Raw genomic sequence first — 21,131 nt, forward strand, 5'->3', positions numbered from 1 at the left:
CTATAAATAAAGTAACACCTACCCCCCCACATTAAAAGACCATATCCCCTACAAACAAAAAAACAGGACTCACTAAAAACTAAAAAAAAAACGAATTTAAGACGGACGGCTGCTGGCTAGCAGCCGTTCACCAAGATGGCTCCTCCTCCTTCTACCCATGGGAATACAGCACAAGTTTCATCCCCCTTTCTCCCTTCCAAATTGAGTCTTCCAACTTCACATCTTATCTGTCTACATTTTTAATTAAGTTAGCCATCTGAAGAAATGCCCTGATTCAAAACGCCATCTGTCTTTTCCCTTCCACAGATGCTGCCCAAGTTCCTCCAGCACTTAGTTTTTCTTTGCTCAAGATTCCACCACCTGCAGCCTCTTGTGTCCCCAGCTAATTAATTCACGTTGGTTGGTTGGTGATTAGCAGATGCCAGATTGCATGTTCCAAATTGAATTCCAGTAAGCAAGAATGATCTAATATCAATAGGGTCTATGTTTACAATGCTTCTCTGCAGCCAATACGTTTTAGTGCATTCATTGGCTAAGGTAGATTGTTAAAACAAGACAGATGAAGCCTATGAATTCAATCGCCAAGGTGTTAAATTATGAACATAACACTCATACCATCATAAACTAAGAGACTGCAGAAGCCCTGCTGAAGATTCTATATTAGTACAGGTATCAGGGGTTATGGGGAGAAGGCAGGAGAATCGGGTTAGGAGGAATAGATAGATCTGTCATGATTGAATGGCAGACTTGATGGGCCGAATGGCCTAATTCTGCTCCTATCACTAATGACCTTCTGAAGAAGAATGACATCACAGCTTTTTTTAAGTTCTTTCCAAAAATTGTTTTTAATTTCTTTCCAAAATTATTTGTGTTAACAAAAATGAGAGATTTAGAGCAGTAGAAACACAATGATAGTTCTTAGTATGGATTTTAAGATTAACCTACAAGTGATGCGAAGTTCCAAAAACAATGCATTATAAAACCCTCAGACTAAAAAAATTAATAGGACACACCATTCTAAGTCAGAACTATAAAGTGGAAAAAGGGCCAACATGCCTCAGCTATGAATTTTGTTATCTTTGTTCAGGTTTGTGTGGATTTAAGCTTCTACCCTGACAACACTTCACAGAACTATTAGAATATCATTACATTACCTATCTAGCTCCTGCTGTTATATTTTGGCACCCTAATTGTTATATGAATTTACTTCTCTACATCTTCTTTCTCTTTAAATTGTTTGTAAATCTTTTCCTCCAGCTGCCAAACCATTTCCAAAAGCACACCATATTTGCTTTTCTTACTCTATCTATTAGAGGCACTGTCTCAAAAAAAGGTAACCAGCATCACCAAGGACCCACATCACCCTTCCCACGCTCTCATTTCACTCCTGCCATCGAGAACAAGGTATAGGAGTCTGAAAACTGTAACGTCCAGGTTCAGGAACAGCTTCTTGCCAACTACCATCAAAGTATTGAATACTACAAACTCCACCAAAACTTTGACTACGAACTGCCTGAGTTGCATTAGGAACTTTGGGCTTTGTTTTGATTTTTGCACTACACCACAAACTTTGCAATACTATGGTTGTTCTACCTAGTTTGACATTTGCACTGTCAAGGTCCAGTTTAGTTAGAATAACTGATACTTTATTGTCTAGTTTTTGTGGTTGTGTTGCATTGCAGGTTATGTGCATGGTTGCAGCAGGAACATTTTAATTGTCCAATACATATAGCCAATAATTCATGACACTGATATGTTTCTCAATGGCCATATCAGTCCACAAAATGTAGTATATAACTAGTTTATCCACTCAATCCCTTCTTTTCCATGCTCTACTAAATTAAGTGAATTTTCTTTTTTCCTATTAAGTTGCAGATTAACCCATGCCCTGTGATTATTTTAATCATTATGTACATCTCATTCAATCCAAAGTGTACATAAATACTGCTAATCTACTGTTACTTTTTTTGTTAAACTGTGTGGGCATTTAGCAGGTAGACATCAAAGCAAGGAACAACCTTTTCAAATATTGCACATTCCAGTCCAGAACTCTGGATTTAAAGAGCACAGCGAAACACTCCAGTCAATAACATTTGGTTTCATATTTCATAGCATGTCAAAACAGAGAAAAGTATAGCACAGGAACAAGCCCGTTGGACCACCAAGTCTGCCTGATCATGATGTCAATCTAACTAATCCCATCTGCCTGCAAACCATCCAAATTCCTCTATTCCCAAATTCCTCTTAAACATAGCCTTCATATCTGTTTCCACCACCTCCCTGGCAGCGCATTCCAGTCACCTAACGCTGTGCAAAGAAAGACCTGCCTCACACAACTCCATTAAACTTTTCCCCTCTCACCTTAAAACCCTCCATTGCCTGATATTTTCACCCTGGGAGAAAGACAGCCTCTGACACTCCAAAAACAATCAAACTTTGTCCCACCTCTCCTGATAGTTGACACTCTCCAACCCAGGCAACATCCAGGTGAACCTCTTCTGCACCCTGTCCAAAGTTCCACATGGTTTCTATAGTGTGGTGAGCAGAACTATACAATCCTCCAAATGTGGATAAGTAAAGTTTTATACAGCTGCAACATGACTTCCCAACTTTTACACTCAAAACTCTGACCAATAAAGGCGAGTATGCTGTATGCCTTCTTTCCCTCCCTGTCCACTTATGTTGCCATTTTCAAGTAACTATGGACTCCCTCAAAAAAATGAATACAATTTAATTTTAAATGTTAATCCTTTTTACAAATAACACTAATCTAGTTTGAAATCATCAACAAAAAAAATCAGTGTTAGTGGGAAAGCTTATACACCGCAAAACCATGAAGAAATCATAGAAACACCACTGCATAATGAAGCCCATTGGCTTTGATGATTAGTCAATGAATCAGTAGGTATCAGTGGGGAAGCGGAAAGTCAAAATGTGACAGGAGACAGAATGTGTGAAGATAAAGCTCTAGATGTAAAAGGGGCAAAAACGGAAAGGAAGGGTAGTAAAAATCATCTGAAAGTGCTTTATCTAAATGCACGGAGTATTCGTAATAAGATAAATGAATTAACGGTGCAATTAAGTATATATAGTTATGATATTGTGGCCATTACGGAGACATGGCTGCAAGGGGATCAGGACTGGGAGTTAAATATAGAGGGGTACTCGACAATTAGGAAAGATAGACAGGAAAGAAAGGGAGGAGGGGTGGCCCTTTTAATAAGGGAGGGAATAACGGCAATAGAGAGGAAGGATATTGCATTGAAGGATCCGGATAGTGAAACAGCTTGGGTACAGATAGAGAATAACAAGGGGAAAAAAACACTAGTGGGTGTAATTTATAGACCTCCAAATAGCTGTGACGCTGTTAGTCAGAACATAAATCTGCAAATAGTTGACGCATGTAAAAAGGGAACTGCTGTAATCATGGGGGACTTCAATTTTCATATTAATTGGGCAAACCAAACTGGGCAGGGTAGACTAGAGGAAGAGTTTATAGAATGTATTAGAGACGGGTTCCTAGAACAGTATGTCACAGAACCGACAAGGGGGGAGGCAATCTTGGATCTGGTCCTGTGTAATGAAGCAGGATTAATTAAAAATGTCATAGTTAGGGACTCGTTGGGAACAAGTGACCACAATATGGTCGAATTCCATATTCAAATAGAAGGGGAGCAGGTTGAAACTCAGGCTAGGGTGCTTAGTCTAAATAAGGGGGATTATGAAGGTATGAGGAATGAGCTGATCAAAGTTGACTGGGATAGCAGACTCAAGAATAAGACGGTACATGAGCAGTGGTGTACGTTTAAGGGTCTACTGTATAACCTTCAAGAAAAATTTATTCCTATGAAGAAAAAAAGGGGTAAGGGTAAGAACAGTCAGCCATGGCTCAGTAAAACTATAAAGGATAGTATTCGGCTGAAGGCAAGGGCATATAAGGTAGCCAGAGATAGTGGGAGGGTAGAGGATTGGGAAGCATTTAAAGGTCAGCAAAAAATAACTAAGAGATTAATTAAGACGGGGAAAATAGACTATGAAAGGAAATTAGCAAACAACATAAAAACTAATAGTAAGAGTTTTTATAGCTATATAAAAAGAAAAAGGGTGGCTAAGGTGAACGTTGGTCCATTGGAGGGTGAGACTGGAGAGTTGTTGGTGGGGAACATGGAAATGGCAAAGGCATTAAACGAGTATTTTGTATCAGTCTTCACCATAGAAGACACAAAAAATATTCCAACGCTGGATAAACAGGGGGCGGTAGGAATGGAGGAGCTAAATACTATTAAGATCACCAAGGAGGTGGTATTAGGGAAATTAATGAGACTGAAGGAGGATAAATCCCCTGGGCCTGATGGATTACATCCAAGGGTCTTGAGGGAGATAGCGGTGGGGATTGTGGATGCATTGGTGATAATTTTCCAAAACTCCCTGGAGGCAGGAACGGTCCCAGTGGATTGGAAAATGGCCAATGTAACACCTATATTTAAAAAAGGAAGTAAACAGAAGGCGGGTAACTATAGACCGGTTAGTCTAACATCGGTGGTGGGTAAAATGTTAGAGACAATTATTAAAGAAACACTAACGGGGCACTTGGATAAACATGACTTCATCGGACAGAACCAGCATGGTTTTGTGAAGGGGAAGTCCTGTTTAACGAATCTGCTCGAATTCTTTGAGGAAGTAACAACCCGGGTGGATAAAGGGGAACCGGTGGATGTGGTATACTTGGACTTCCAAAAGGCTTTTGACAAGGTGCCACATAAGAGACTATTGCTAAAAATAAAAAATTATGGGATTGGGGGTAATATATTAGCATGGGTAGAGGATTGGCTAACAAATAGGAAGCAGAGAGTGGGGATAAATGGTTCATACTCGGGATGGCAACAGGTAACTAGCGGGGTTCCGCAAGGGTCGGTGCTGGGACCCCAGTTGTTCACAATTTATATAAATGATTTGGAGGAGGGAACCAAGTGTAATATATCAAAATTTGCGGACGATACAAAAATGGGAGGAAAAATAGGGGATGAGGAGGATAGGAAGAGTCTGCAAAAGGATATAGATAAGCTAGGTGAGTGGGCAACAACTTGGCAGATGAAGTTTAATACTAATAAATGTGAAGTCATTCACTTTGGGAAAAAAAATGATAGGGCAAGTTATTTTCTAAATGAGGAGGAGCTGCGTTGTAATGCAACGCAAAGGGATCTAGGGGTATTAGTACATGAATCACTAAAAGTTAGTATGCAGGTGCAGCAAGCAATCAGGAAGGCCAATGGAGTTTTGGCCTTTATTGCTAGGGGGATTGAGTATAAAAACACGGAGGTCTTGCTGCAGCTGTACACAGTATTAGTGAGACCACATTTGGAATACTGTGTACAGTTCTGGGGTCCATACTTAAGAAAGGATGTACTAGCCCTGGAGGCAGTGCAGCGAAGGTTTACAAGATTAATTCCTGCAATGAGGGGATTGACATATGAGGAAAGGTTAAGTAGGCTGGAACTCTACTCTTTGGAGTTTAGAAGAATGAGAGGCGATCTCATTGAAACATATAAGATCGTGAGGGGCCTTGATCGGGTGGATGCACCGAGGATGTTCCCAATGATCGGGGAAACTAGAACTAGGGGACATAGTTGCAGAATAAGGGGGGGCTCTTTTAAAACGGAGATGAGGAAGAACTTCTTCACCCAGAGGGTGGTTAATTTGTGGAATTCACTGCCCCAGGGAGCAGTGGAGGCAGAAACTTTAAATATATTTAAGACTAAAATAGATGGTTTTTTAGCTGCCAAGGGGATAAGGGGCTACGGGGAGAGGGCAGGGATATGGACCTAGGTATGGTTAGTATAGTAAGACCTGAGTGATCTCCTGGACAAGTGTCGATCGCCTGGATTGGGGTCGGAGAGGAATTTCCCGGATTTTTTTCCCGAATTGGACCTGGGTTTTTATCCGTTTTTTTGCCTCTCCCAGGAGATCACGAGGTTTTTGGGGTGGAGAGGGGTGATAGCGGTATAAAGGGGAGGGTAGTGTCTTGTGTTCTGTGTCTTATGTCTACTGTTTGTGGGTAAGTGTGTCTGTTTAGTGTTCAGCCATGAGCGAATGGCGGTGCGGGCTCGACGGACCTGGTGGTCTACTCTCGCACCTACTTTCTATGTTTCTATGTTTCTATGTTTCTATACATATCTTCACATCTTACAATAATTATTTCCAGTAAATTAATACTTCTCTATCCATTTTGTCATGAATTTGTTATTTTCAAAATATTGAATGAATTTCCCCCCCCCCCCCCGAATAATTTTATCATACTTAGCACTTGAAGTGAAAATTGTTTTTTTTCAAATATTGCTTATTATGTATAGTTGGACATAGAAGTATTTTTAAAGATGTATACTCCCTGACAACACATCAAAGTTGTGAGAAATACATAAATTGGCCTTTAATTGGATTTAAAATATGGTTACAAGAAATAAAATAAGAATGTGCACACGTGCTATCAAAATTTTATGTGGCATGGAGTTATTTTGCTAAAATTTGATTTGACCTGGCAGCACAAATCTGGATATACATTCCATCATCAAACATCTGTAATAATACAATTTGCAATGTCCACTAAATAATAGACCGAACAAAATAAATATTCCACCAAACTAAACTAAAATAGTCTATCACTTTATCTTACAGCAACACAAATCAACCATCTTGTACCTCAACTGCACTGTTACAAATATATATTTTTGGCTTCACAACAGTATATTTTTTAAAGAATAATTTGGGTTCCAGAATTAGTCAGCTTTTTCTTGTAGATGGTAAGTTAATAAGGCCCTTATACAACACAATAATTAGCCAGAAATCACTGTTCCATTATTGGATGAATTACTGAAAGGTTGCTAGCACGATCAAAAAAAATCATCTTGATTTCTCCAAAATAAACATAATATTAAAATAGAAGTTTGCCATTCAATTACCTCAGTAGGACAGACACAAGAGTACAAAGGCAAAAAGGATTGCAATATCAAATTTAATATTCCCAAATCCAAATGACTTCAAATTCAGCGAACTAATTTTATGCAGCGACGGAATAGAATTCTCAAAGACTCTCCCACATCGTCTTCCAACACAAACACATAATCTGACAGTAACAGGACTTTTGTGACAGTCTTCTTTTAATCAGAGAATGTTGGTATGTCTATGGTTGAGTGATCACAATTGTACCTGTGAATTGTTTCACTTTGTAATCCAGATATTCCCTTTCTCAATGCCTTCCATGATACGATCACCAAAGCAGAATGCTTGGAAGAAAGCTTATCAGCCTAAAATGAATAGTCAATAAGCAATTAATAAAAGGCCCTCATCCTATTTCGAAAGATCTTTACGGTCTCAGGAGACAGGCAGTGAATCAAATGAGCCCTTTTCTACGCTAAAGGTAACTTCAACAGCTATATTGCGAACCATTTTAGAAGAGCTTGAAATTAGTCCATTCTAATAAACTTCACACTTCGAAATAGTTTTGAAATACTTAGTCAGGAGCCTGAAAACTGTAATGTCCAGGTTCAGTAACAGCTTTCTTCCCCACAGCCATCAGGCTATTAAACACAACCACAAATAAGCTCTGAGCTCTGAACTGCAAAAGACTATATATTATTAGTTGTTATTTGCACTATATTTGTTATTTATTGAACTGTTTCTTCTTTTTTTTCCCCGTTATGTACAATGTTTACATATTCACATAGTCTGTTGTGCTGCAACAAGTAAGAATTTCAATGTCCCATCCGGGACATATGACAATAAAACACTGTTGACGTTTGGATATAAAATTCACATCCACAGTGGGCTCACAAGAATGCACCAATGGAAAATTTGAACACTGAACTATTATGTATCCTATCTACATATATGTTATAGGAAGGTGACTACTACAGTTTAGGAAGGTTGCAGTTTTGATCCTTCATGCATGCCAGTCTTTGGCTATCAACTAAAGTAGCAATAGTGATGAAAATAATGATCTAGTTCAGGATCCAGTGCACCAGTGTGCTATATTCAGCGCCACCTCCTGGACATTTGCAATACAGTCACTTAGCAATTATACAATAGAAATTTAATGTGAACAACCAATAACATGTACACTCAAGGATCACACCAGAAGTCCCACTTTAATACAAAAGATAGACACAAAAAGCTGGAGTAACTCAGCGAGACAGGCAGCATCTCTGGAGAGAAGGAATGGGTGACGTTTTGGGTCGAGACCTTTCTTCAGACTGGTTAGGGATAAGGAAAACGAGAGATATAGATGGTGATGTGGAAAGATAAAAAACAATGAATGAAAGATATGCAAAGATATGAAAGATGATGTAGGAAACAGGCCATTGTAAGCTGTTTGTAGGGTGAAAATGAGAAACTAGTGCGCCTTCGGTGAGGGAGGGAATGCCAGGGCTACCCGAAGTGAGAGAAATCAATATTCATACCACTGGGCTGTAAGCTGCCCAAGCGAAATATGAGATGCTGTTCCTCCAATTTGTGTTTAGCCTCACTCTGACAATGGAGGAGACCGAGGACAGAAGGGTCTATGTAGGAATGGGAAGGAGAATTAAAGTGTCCAGCAACCGGGAGATCAGGTTGGTTCAGGTGGGCTGAGCGAAGGTGTTCCGTGAAACAATCGCCCAGTCTGCGTTTGGTCTCGCCGATGTATAAGAGACCACATCTTGAACAATAGATGAGGATACAGTAGATGAGGTTGGAGGAGGTGCTTGAAAAACTACTCACTACCACTTTAATACAAACCTGGTGGGGATAATGTGGATCCATAGCACAAGAAGGAACACAAATATTTTCAAAGGGAAGAACTTGGAACACTGCAGGGAGTTGAACATCTCAGCTTTTACATTACCTTCCATATCTGCTCCTCACTCAGCGAAGTCAGACGGTCACTCTTTAAAACCTCTCGAAGCAGCCTGTAGGGAAGAGTCATGACCTTTTCTGCATGGTTCTTCAGTAGTTCAGAAAGGTGTTTGACCAGGAAGTTCACCACTGCTTCTTCCAGCAGTGTAAGGTTAAATAGGTCAGCAAGTTTATACAAGTCCAAATAATTGAAACTATTCAGCTCCTGGAAAAACAAAATAAAAACAAAATGCCATTCCTGTCAATCAATCGAGTAGGTAAGGTACATACAGTTTCACAATTGTCAATTTCACATTATTACCTGGTTGGGTAGCACTGGTACAATCGCAATATATGTTGAATGATAACATTGGAAAATATCATGGCAACGAGAAAGTGAGTCTTCAGTTAAGGGAGCTACCCCAGACAGATTTTGGATGAGCCAGGATAGAGACATCACTCGTTTGATTGCATATGCAGAAGAGCATTAGAAAGGTGATTGCTGTACCTTCCAATAATTGAAAAGATGAAAGGTTTTATTTTGGGAGTGGGGTGCAATATAGACAGATGGAATCAGGCTGTGTGAAGGGGAACAAAGGGGGAATACACGCCTCCTACCCAACATTCCCTCCCCATCTGTTTCCACCTATCAACTATTCAGGGGCGGAAAACACGGGGGAGGCCAGAAGGGACATGCCCTCCCCCATGTTTTGAGAGGTGGGCGACATCCCCGCCAGGTTAACCTGCCTGGGCTTGCGGGAAATATGGCCAGCGAGGAGAAGCAGCTCTGGTATCCCGTCAGTCCAGACAGGGCTGTTAGTTAACCCGGTGAGACAGGCAGTTGAGCTGCATTTAGCGCTGGATTGAGCCTCCGAAGCCTCGCGCGCGTGTGTGAGTGTGCGCATACGCACACTTCCGCCAAAAAATTGTGTCCCCGTCCCCTCCATGTTTTGATAGTGAGTTCCGTTCTTGCAACTATTGGCCATTTAACATTCCCCTCCCACTCATACCGCCACATCTTGCCAGTTTTTCTTCTTCCCTCATAGTCCTGATGCAGGGTCACAACGGCAAAATAGCAGCTTACCCTTTTAGCCTCCACAGTTGCAGCTTGAGCCATTCACTTCCTCAAGCGTTCTATTTTACTTTGTTCCAGATTCCAGCATCTGCAGACTATTTTATCTTCACACTCTTGATTTTTTTTTTTTTTAAAAGGTTACAAATCTACTCACCGCAGCTTAAATATATTCAGGGACTCTGTCCCACATCTTTCTATGACAAGGATACACTCATAACCATCATAGAAGATATACTATTTCTCATCTCAGTCTTAAGTGGGCACCCATGTCTTCTGGTTCCAGCTTCTCACATGGCCCCAAAGAATCTTACACGATTCCTCAACTCCAGTAAGTAAAGTTCCATCAGCCAATATAAAACCCAAATCAAGACATCCCAAGGGACTTTCTATGCAGGATATGTTTCCTACGTATCCTTGTGTCATTAGTTAATTCAGCAACCACACTCTGCTTTCATCCAAATCATTCATATGAATTGTAAAAGGCTGAAGCCACAGCACCAATCCCAATAGCACATCACTCATTACATTTTAGACCTGGCTCCTAGCAATGCTGAACTCATGCATGGCACAGAAAACAACCCCACCTGTATGGAGAAAGGCCAAGACTGTCGCAATTCCCAAACCTGGAAAGGACCCATCATCCCCAAAGAGCTACAGACCCATTTCCCTCCTCTGCATCACCCACAAGCTCTACGAGAGGCTACTACTCCAACGCCTTATGCCACTTATAGACTCCAAGCTTACTAAAGATCAAGCTGGCTTCCGCCCTGGCCGCTCCTGTGCCGGGCAGCTACTGAACCTCACCCAACACATTGAGAACGGTTTTGAGTGCAAACTCATCACCGGAGCAGCTTTCATAGACCTCACTGCTGCCTACGACACTGTCCAGCACCGCACCATGATCAGGAAACTTTTTTTTTTTTTGTAATATATTTTTTTATTAAAGGTAATCAATTACAATGCTTCAAACAACTTTATATCAAATTAATTCAATTTGCATTAAGTAAAACACTAGTAATACTTATCTACTGTTTTTTTAGAAATAATGATAGAGAAAGAATAGAGAAAGAATAAATCATTAAGAGAGTGATTAAATAATAATTTGATTATATATAAGAAAGAAAAGAGTAACGAAAAAAAAAAAAAAAAAAAAAAACATTTTTAGTAACCACAATATGTATTATTAATAACACTACTACAAGTGATAGTATCAATAAAGACATATATGTAATTCCAATATAAAAATGAATTATTCTCACCAAATCCCGCAGGGTGCACGTCGAGCTGTGTTGCCAAGAACAGCTACTTCTCTAAATACTGTATATATGGAGACCATATCTGTTCAAAAGAATTATACTTGTCCAATAGGACAAATCTAATTCTTTCCAGATGTAACGTCTCCATCATCTCTGTTGCCCACATTTTGGTTGTGGGGGATTGATCAGGAAACTTTTTGACATGACTGGTGACCTCGACCTGTGCCAAGTCATCAAAAGCCTTCTCAACAACAGGCGCTTCTTCGTTCAACTAAACGACAAGAAGAGCAAATGGAAAGCCCAAATTAATGGCCTACCACAAGGCAGCGTACTGGCCCCCCTCCTCTTCAACATCTACACCAACGACCAACCACTTCCCCCACAATGCCGCCGCTTCATCTATGCTGATGACCTCTGCATCACCACCCAACAGGAGAACTTCCAGAAGATCGAGTCTGTCCTGGAAAGCGCCCTCCAAGAGATGACAACCTACTACAATAACAACCACCTGAAACCCAACCCATCAAAAACCCAACTATGCAGCTTCCATCTTAAAAATCGAGATGCAGGAAAACAACTGAGGGTCTCATGGGATGGCCACAAACTCTCCAACCACTCCCACCCCGTGTACCTCGGAGTCACACTCGACAGGACACTCTCTTTCAAAACCCACCTTCAGAACACCAAAGCCAAGGTCAACACTCGCAACAACATCCTGCGCAAACTGGTAAACTCAAAGTGGGGCGCTGATCCACCAACCATCCGTGCAACTGCCCTAGCCCTGTGCTTCTCCACAGCTGAATACGCGTGCTCAAGCTGGAGCCGCTCCCACCACACCAAACTGGTTGACACAGCCCTCAACGACACCTGCCGCATTATCATGGGATGCATAAAGACAACGTCAGTCCCGTGCCTCTACGCCCTAGCTGGTATTGCCCCCCCCCCCCCATATCAGACGATCCATCGTCGCCCAAGACGAGCAGAGAGCACAGGAGATCGATACCAGGCACCCTCTGCACGGACACACAGCACCTCCACCCCGACTGAAATCCAGGGCCAGTTTCTTGCAGACAGTCCCACCTCTCCAGACAACCAAAGAAACAGCAAGGACCAACATCTGGAAAGATGAATGGAACCAGCTCAACACACGAGCCCACGACTGGATGGAGAGAGGAATCACTCCGACTGAATGCCTCGCCAGCGGGCACGACCTCCCATGGCCAACCTGGAAGACCCTCAACAGATTACGAGTGGAGCAGGGGAGGTGCAAAGCACTTATGAAAGCATGGAACTACCAGGCAGAAGACACATGCAGCTGTGGAGCAGTACAGACAATGTCCCACCCACTGGAGTGTGACGACGCCCCCCAGTGCAGCCCCCAGGACCTGGCTGAACCGACCCGACCAGCTGTGACCTGCGCCAGATACTGGCAGAACGACATCTGAGATTGCAACGGACTCGAAGAAGAAGATTACATTTTGCAAGCTGAGAAATTATTATGACCACGCTCTATTTCCTGTTAATCAAATTAATCTTCTATTCACATCAATATGATCTCTACCAAAGCCTTTATTTTACACAATAACCTGCAACGTGATTCCTTATCAAATTGCTTCTGTAAATCAAAGTATGTTTTATCTACCATTATTTACAGCACATGTGAATCTTCAAAGCATTCCATTAAACTGGTGAAATATGATCTCCTTTTCACCAAATCATCTGGACTTTGTCCAATTCCCTCAAATGTTTCCAAATGCTCTGCTATAACATTTTTAATAGTAGCTTCTAACATTTTTGCAATGTCAGATGCTAAGCTATGTGTCCTCCTGACTTCTTTCTTTTTTGAATAAAGGAATAACATTTTCTATTTTCCAATCTACTGAAACTTTATTTAACTGTAGGATATTTTGGAAAATAGAAATAAGCGCATTAATCATCTCAGCAGCCAATTTCTTAACACCCTAGCACAGCTATGAGGAAGCAAATAGGTTTATGCATGCCACAAGTTTTTAACGTAAGCAAATGAAACCTGATGCTCTTTAGGTGAAACTATTCAAAGCATACAACAAGCAAGGTTGCTTGACCATTGCTATGAGAGACTGCAATTTAATGATCATTAAAGGTTTTGACTAATATTGCAGAGCTGTATGCTAACCCAAATAGATTGTTGAGAATCACTGCTAGAACAGTCAAAAACAAAACATGAAAGGCAGTTTTTCCCCAGAATAAAGGGCCTGTCGCACTTACACATTTTTGTTGGCGACTTGCCGGCACCCGTCATAGTCACAGCAGGTCGCCGAAAATTTTCAAAATGTTGAATATCCAGTGGCGACCAGAAAAAGGTACGACTCTTTGGGTTTAACAGAGAGGGGACAAACAGAGCTATCTAACTGATGCTTAATTTAAGTGGCCGACATTATCAGTAGAGACTGAGAAAACTAAGGATTTACACTTTGGAAGGTGGATGAGATTGAATCCTTTAAAATAATGACAAAACCAGATTCCCTCATAGTGGGTGTGTAATAGCCTAAACTGAATACCTATCACAAACCTGGTACTGAATGACAATCAGACTCAAAATACATACTATATTCTCATATAGTTTCATCAGAGGTGGATGAAGTTAATTAAATATGGAATGACCTTCCGAAACATTATCACTTTCAAGTTAAATAACAAATCACTCGAAGAAAAGTAGTCTGATCTCCAATATGCAGAAGATATGTAAGAATATTTCTTAAATACAGCTGGAATGTGTTTAACACTTTTACTTCCAGAAGGGTGATGGATGCCTGGATTTCCTTCACAAAGTGTAACTGCAGAAGAAAAGACTGACTTCTTCCGTACAATTAAAACAATTCTGGATATTCTACAAGAAACGAATGCTACATCCATATGTCTGTCAAGGAGACAAGGCATAGCTCAAACCCTCTTGGAGATATTAATAGCTCCCTTAAAGCTGAAGGATAGCAGTCTTAATAATCCTTTCACATACTGAAGTTTTACCTCACACTTAAAGGATAAATCTTGCATTTTATCCCTTAAGACATTATGATAATATGCCAAATAGGCCGGATAACTGCCCAGCCCAGCCTGCAAGATACTGCTTAGATGTTACTTACTACTTCAAGCATTTAGGCTTCAAAGCCTTCGCTCACTCTCAGTTTCTAAAGAGGACAAAATGAGAAACCAATCTGCTTGAATTAAATAAAGTGAAATGTACTTCTTGAGTCAGTCAATGGTTGAGGCATGCTGGTAAGCAGAAAAGACAGACAGCTGGCAGTTTCTTAGTTAGATAAAACAAGGCCTTATTAATGAGAACTATGGAGTGCTCATCAGCAATCCTGCTGAATGCTGAAAAGGTCAATGGCAATTGTGACAGTTTTGGTCTTGAGAGCCTGTGATCATGCGTTTGATACCACAGAATTTTTGAAATACAAACATTCTTCAATACCTATTTTGCAGGATGTAGCGAAGTGAAGCAGCAAAAAATGTCATGACTTTTGCAAAGTCTTAATGCACTTTAACAAATTAATCTTCCAGCGCTACAGAGAATGACACAAAACTGATGTCTTATCCAACAGGCTGTGGTAGGAACCAATCTGCATCGAGGTCGGAAAAGCAGATAGAGGTTAAAGTATTATTGTAAGGACGTGAATATTTATGCTTATTTTGCCAATTAATTAAATACAAGGCAAATGGCAATGACCTTAGGGCCGTATATATGAAACTACATACTCACCTTATCCTCATATCCTTTGTTATTTTTTTGTTTATTTACTTTGCTATTAAGTTCAAGTTCAAGTTACATTTATTGTCATATGCACCAATAAGGTCCCCCACATAAAAAGGACTAAGAAACCTAAGACACACTAAAATAACGAAAAGGGTGAAAGGACTAACAGCTGCTGGCAAGGCTGCCACTACGATGGCGCCACCCGGTATCAGTTTATCAGTATATTAGTTTATGATATAATAGTTTAGGGTATGAGTGGCATGCATTTTCTATTTCCAATTGTCCATTAACGTCAGAAGAATGTTAGAATCAATCACGTTGGTGGGCCTGAGCTCACATTATGAGTCATGGTGGCAGGCGTCCATCCCCGAAGGACACGTGTGAATCAGTGGATTTTATGACAATTCAGCAGCAGATGGTGGATTCTTCAATTCCCAGATTTATTTAATTTCTTGGGTTTAAATTCCTCAGCTTCCGACGGATTCACAAGTTCTAGGAGTAGAATTAGGCCATTCAGCCCATCGAAACTCGTGCTTCAAACTCGTGCCTCTGGGTGATGGTCCTGTAATGTGACCACCATTCTCTCAGTCCCACTGATGTAAATAAATGGATGCTGGGATGTAAATACAATGCAGGGAGCACAAATGTACACCTGAATGTTTGAATATACACAAATGTATGCCTGAAAATGACCAAGAAATGTCAGAGAGTCATGCAACGTGGATACAGGCCAACATACCCACACTGACCAACATATCCCATCTACATTAGTCCCTTCTGCCTGCGTTTGCCGCATATTCTTCTAAACCTGTCCTATCCATGTACCTGTATAAACGTTTCTTGAGCATTGTGATAGTACCTGGCTCAACTACCTCTTCCAGCAGTTTGTTCCACACACCCACCACCCTTTGTATAAAAGTGAACCTATGTCCTCTGGTTCGAAATTCCCCTACTCTGGGCAAGCGACTCTGTCCGTTTACCCGATCCGTTCCTCTCATGATTTTGTACACCTCTCACTCGCTGTGAAGATGCTTTCCTCAAGCTGCTGCACCACATGCATTGCTGGCCTTGATGGCCCGAACAAGTAACAGGATTCCGTTCCCATGCGTAATTCTTTGGCGTGAAGTGCCTTGATGTACAATTACAGAGCGGCACGGTGGCGCAGTAGTAGACTTGCTACCTTACAGCACTTGTAGCGCCGGAGACCCGGGTTCGATCCCGACTACGGGTGCTGTCTGCACGGAGTTTGCTCATTCTCCCCGTGATCTGCGTGGGTTTTCATCGAGATCTTCGGTTTTCTCCCACTCCAAAGGCGTACAGTTATGTAGGTTAATTGGCCCGGTAAATGTAAAAATCTGTCCCAAGTGTGTGTAGGATAGTGTTAATATGTGGGATCGATGGTCAGCGCGGACTCGATAGGTCGAAGGGCCTGTTTCTGCACTGTATCTCTAAACTAGACTAAACTAAATTACAGGAAATACTTAGTTTAAATAATGTATTATTTTTAAACAGGCTTTCAGCCTTGGTGTCTTTGGCTGTTGTTATGAAAAAGCTGTGACTATTCAGAACACGAGGGAAGATACATCCCCCTCTTTTCATTGAGCAAATAACAGATTTTGTGCAGGTGAGGATGAAAATTGATGCATGAATAACTCTTGCAGCTCCTAAACATTTCTGGTCATTGTCTGGGTTTTTGCACTCATCCCAACTACTTGCAATCTGAATGGGAAGCAGTGATAATCTTCTGGTTAAGATCATGGTGGTTGTATTCAGCAGAGTTTGGTTCCGTAGCTGCCACTGTACACAAGGGTATGATTAAAATCGATACATCATTTCCAGTGCTGACCGTCACTTTCTTTATTTGGTTTCTCATCTTCCTTAAATATGACTACACTGATGATTTTCACAATGTCCATTGATGTTTGAAGCATTGATGGGATGGACAGTCACAACCTTTTTTTATCAGGATAGAAATCAAATACCAGAAGGCATAGCTTTAAGGAGAGAGGAGCAATGTTTAAAGGAGATGTGTGGGGCAAGGGGTTTAGTTTACACACAAAGGGTGATGAGAGCCTGGAACAAGCTGCCGGGGTAGTGGTGGAGACAGATATGAGAGAGGCACAGACAGGTTCACCAGACTTTTGGACAGACACATGTATATGCAGGTAATGGAGGGATGTCGATTACATGCAGGCACAAGAGTTGGGTTTGGTTTCATGTTCGGCACAGACATTGTGGGCCAAAGGGGCTGTCCCTGTGCTGTACTGTTGTTCTATGTTCTGTTGTTCTATGTTAACATTAAAAAAATGACGATTAAATTATAGCAGAACAATTTCAAGTTTTTTTAGAGCATGGTATTTGTACGCTCACAAAGTTTGTCTCACAGACGGTGTTGTGCAAGAGTTTTTTAGATAATGTATGCAGTTTCAGTTGCCTATTTTGAATACTGTGAAGTATTTAATCATGGCTTTGGCCCTGTATTATTTTTCACTTTTCTTTCACAGCAAGGTCATTTAATATTGTCTGTGTGTGAATATAAACTTCTGGCTGCGGCACAAACTCTAAATCACCGACCGCTGGCCTGCGGCCTACACAAATCTGAAGCAGCGGCCTCCGGTGGGGGAGGCACCAATTCTGGACTTACCTTGACTTTCATTCATCTGGACGCCCGCAGCGGCGACTGCGGAGGGGTGAGGTCCCGACCACGGGGGGAAATGGAGGAGGACTGGCCAATTTTTGTGCCTTCCACCACAGCGATGGATGCTGCGGTGGATGTTTGTGTTAAATTTTTATTGTGCTTTTGTGTGTTCTTTCTCATTGTACCGCTGCTGGCAAATTCATTTCACTTGCACTTTATGTGCAATGTGACGAATAAAACCATATTGTATTGTATTGTATTGTGATTCTATCCTGAACCGATCTTCTGGCATTTGCTAAACTTAAGAATAAAACTAGTGGACTTACAGCATTATATAATTCACCCTTTATCAGTACAGGTGCACAACCTTTTATCCGAAAGCCTTGGGACCAGACACTTCTCGGATTTCGGAATTTTTCGGATTTCCGAATGGAAGATTTTTAGCGTAGATTAGGTAGGTAGCACGGGCGGCTTGAAAAGTCTGGAGCGGATGCCTCCTCCCCGGAGACCGGGGAATCATTGTAAATCATTGCTTAAATGTTAGTCAGTTAGTTTGGAGGGATTTTATGTGGTGGGGGGGGTGAAGGGGGAAACTTTAATTCTTAGTCCCCTACCTGGTCGGAGAGGCGGGGAGCAGGCAATGCCTTACCGGGTCACCGTGCAGTAAGCTCCGGAGCGCTGTGGCCGCCGACTCCCAACATCGCGGAGCTGGGGGCTGCGGGCGTCCGGCCACGGGCGGCGCCGGGTGGAGCTCCGACCCCGGCAACTCTACCCCTGGCTGCGCGGCGCCCCAAATTCAGCGCCGCCCGCGGCCAGACGCCCGCAGCCCCAGCTCCGCGATGTTGGGAGTCGGCGGCGTCGCAGCGCTGGGATACCAGCGGGGAGCGGGCAATGCCTTACCGGGTCACCGTGCGGTAAGCTCCGGAGCGCTGTGGCCGCCGACACACAACATCGCGGAGCTGGGGCTGCGGGCGTCCGGCCGCGGGCCGCGCTGGATTTGGAGCACCGCGCAGCCAGGGGTAGAGTTGCCGGGGTCAGAGCTACAACCGGCGCCGCCCACGGCCGGACGCCCGCAGCCCCAGTTCCGCGATGTTGGGAGTCGGCGGCCACAGCGCTCCGGAGCTTACTGCACGGCGACCCGGTAAGGCATTGCCCGCTCCCCGCCTCTCCGACCAGGTAGGGGACTAAGAATTAAAGTTTCCCCCTTCACCCCCCCCCCTTCACATAAAAGCCATCCAAACTAACCGACTAACATTTAAGCAATGATTTACAGATGTTTAAGTGTCTCCCCGGTCTCCGGGGAGGAGGCAGCCGCTACAGTAGTACAGACCTGGGTTGACCGTGGGTCGTTTCGGGTCAAGTTTGGCGCCAAACGCGAGCTTTGGTGTGCAGACGACATCTGGAAAAAATGTCCGGTTGTCAGAGCTTTTCGGTTTCCGGAACTCCGGATAAAAGGTTGTGCACCTGTACCATGAAGTAGCAAAATAGATGACTGTGAAAACAAATTGCAAATGCATTTAGAGTCATGGAGTCATACAGTGTGGAAACAGGCCCTTCCGCCTATCTAGTCCACGCGCCCCATCTATACTAGTCCCACCTGCCCGTGCTTGACCTAGAACCCACTAAACCTATCCTATCCATGTATCTATCCAAATGTCTTTTAAACATTAACGATAGTACCTGCTATTTCAGGTATAATACGTCAGGAAGAAATATTTAATTATGCAAAAGCCACAGAGGGCAGCCAAATAAACCCTTCTAAAAAAAACATTAAACAGATCTCGGAAAAGCCTTGATCATTACGTTTTCAACATTTTGTATACATACGCTAGCCATGACAGCACTTAATACCCAAGTTGGCTTGGAAGCATTTTGGAGAGAAGTTAAGACTAAACCACATTGGTGAGCCTGGACTCACACAAAGGCTAGACTGATAAAGACAGAAATTTTTCTTATTTGAAGGATACTTATGGACTTCATTGATTTTTACAACGACCTATTATTTTTTTTAAATTACAGATTTATTTAATCCTCTGAATTGATTCATTCCTTAGATTTGAACTTCTGTGTCTGGAGAGGTAGACCAGGCATCTCGTTATATTCAATAGCCTTATCAATACGATAGCACTTGAGTACAAGAGTATTGGCATCTAAATGGAATTATACGAGAACTTTGGTGAGACTACACTTGGAATATTATGAACAGATCTGGTTTCCCTGTCCGAGTAAGGATATACTTGCAACAGAGGATTTATGGCCAATGTTCACTAGATTAAATCCTTCAGTGGTAGGCAAAGAAAGGGTAGGTAGACTGGCCCTTTATTAAACAAGGCAATCTCATTGATACTTACATAACTCAAATGAGACTCGATGGGTTAGATGCAAGGATGATGCTTCCCCTCATCCACAATCATAGAGTATTTGGAACCAGGAGATCACAGTCTCAAAACATAGGATTCAGATTCAATTTCATTCCCCCAGAGAGGGGTAAATATTTGGACAAATCTTTGGCTAAAATAGCCAGGAAGGAAATCTCTAGATTATTGGAAATTAAGGAATTCTAGGATAGACACAAAACGCTGGATTAACTCAGCAGGACAGGCAGGATCTCTGGAGAGAAGGAATGGGTGAAGTTTCGGGTCAGACCCTTCTTCAGACCCAACCCGAAACATCACCCATTCCTTCTCTCCAGAGATACTGCCTGTCCCGTTGAAAGTTACTCCAGCTTTTTGTGTCTAATCTTCAGTTTACACCAGCATCTGCAGTTCCTTCCCACACAAGAAATTCTAGGAATATGGGGTTGGAGCAGGAGTGGTGCTGAGGTAAAAGATCACCCATTATCTTACTGAATGGTCGAAATGGCACAAGGAGTTGAGTTGCCTACTCCTCCTGCTTATTATGCTTTTTTCAACTGCTCATGTTGCAATTATTGGAGCAATGAGCTGTGCATAGATGGTCATTGTGAGATTACCTTTGACAATCCTCAGGTTCATAGGAAGATTCAGTGTTTCTTAAGGGCCTGTTCCACTTACGTGTCCTTAGCACGCAAATTACGCAACCTCGTGGTCGCGTTGAGGCGCACGTGCATCGTATGGCCGCGCGGGGCCCGTCCAACTGAGAAGCGCGGAGGGGTATGTAGTTGTGCGCGACATCGCGCAGGGCTCCGAAATTTTTGTAGCGAACAATATCTTCGCGCGCCAACGGCCTGTTGCGGAACTGACGGCCAAAGTGGGACAGGCCCAAGACCCTGGCGCGACGCAACGTCTTACCTTCAACAGCAGCAGAAGCAGGCAAACGATCGCTGAACTCGGCCTGGGGCTCACGGCTGTTGCGGATCCGGATCCGCCCCCAATTCTACTCCCAGAGTGGTGCCAAGAAAATTGAAGATAGACACAAAATGCAGGAGTGACTCAGCGGGACCGGAAGCATCTCTGGAGAGAAACAATGGGTGACGTTTCGGGTCGAGACCCTTCTTTCAGACTGAAGAAGTCTCGACCCGAAACATCATCCATTCCTTCTCTCCAGAGATGCTGCCGGTCCCGCTGAGTTATTCCTGCATTT

At 42.5% G+C, this 21,131-nt stretch overlaps 1 protein-coding gene across 1 annotated transcript in view; it reads right to left on the minus strand.

The window, feature by feature from the left end:
• The window catches only part of klhl32 (kelch like family member 32), a 152,618-nt gene that overhangs the window by 60,475 nt on the left and 71,012 nt on the right, over window positions 1-21,131 (minus strand). The window contains exon 4 of the mRNA XM_033021048.1: window positions 8,876-9,091. Coding sequence (XP_032876939.1) covers window positions 8,876-9,091 — 216 coding nt within the window. The remainder of the gene's footprint in view (window positions 1-8,875; window positions 9,092-21,131) is intronic.

This window comes from Amblyraja radiata, chromosome 5, assembly GCF_010909765.2.
Source record: "Amblyraja radiata isolate CabotCenter1 chromosome 5, sAmbRad1.1.pri, whole genome shotgun sequence".
Classification (NCBI taxonomy): domain Eukaryota; kingdom Metazoa; phylum Chordata; class Chondrichthyes; order Rajiformes; family Rajidae; genus Amblyraja; species Amblyraja radiata.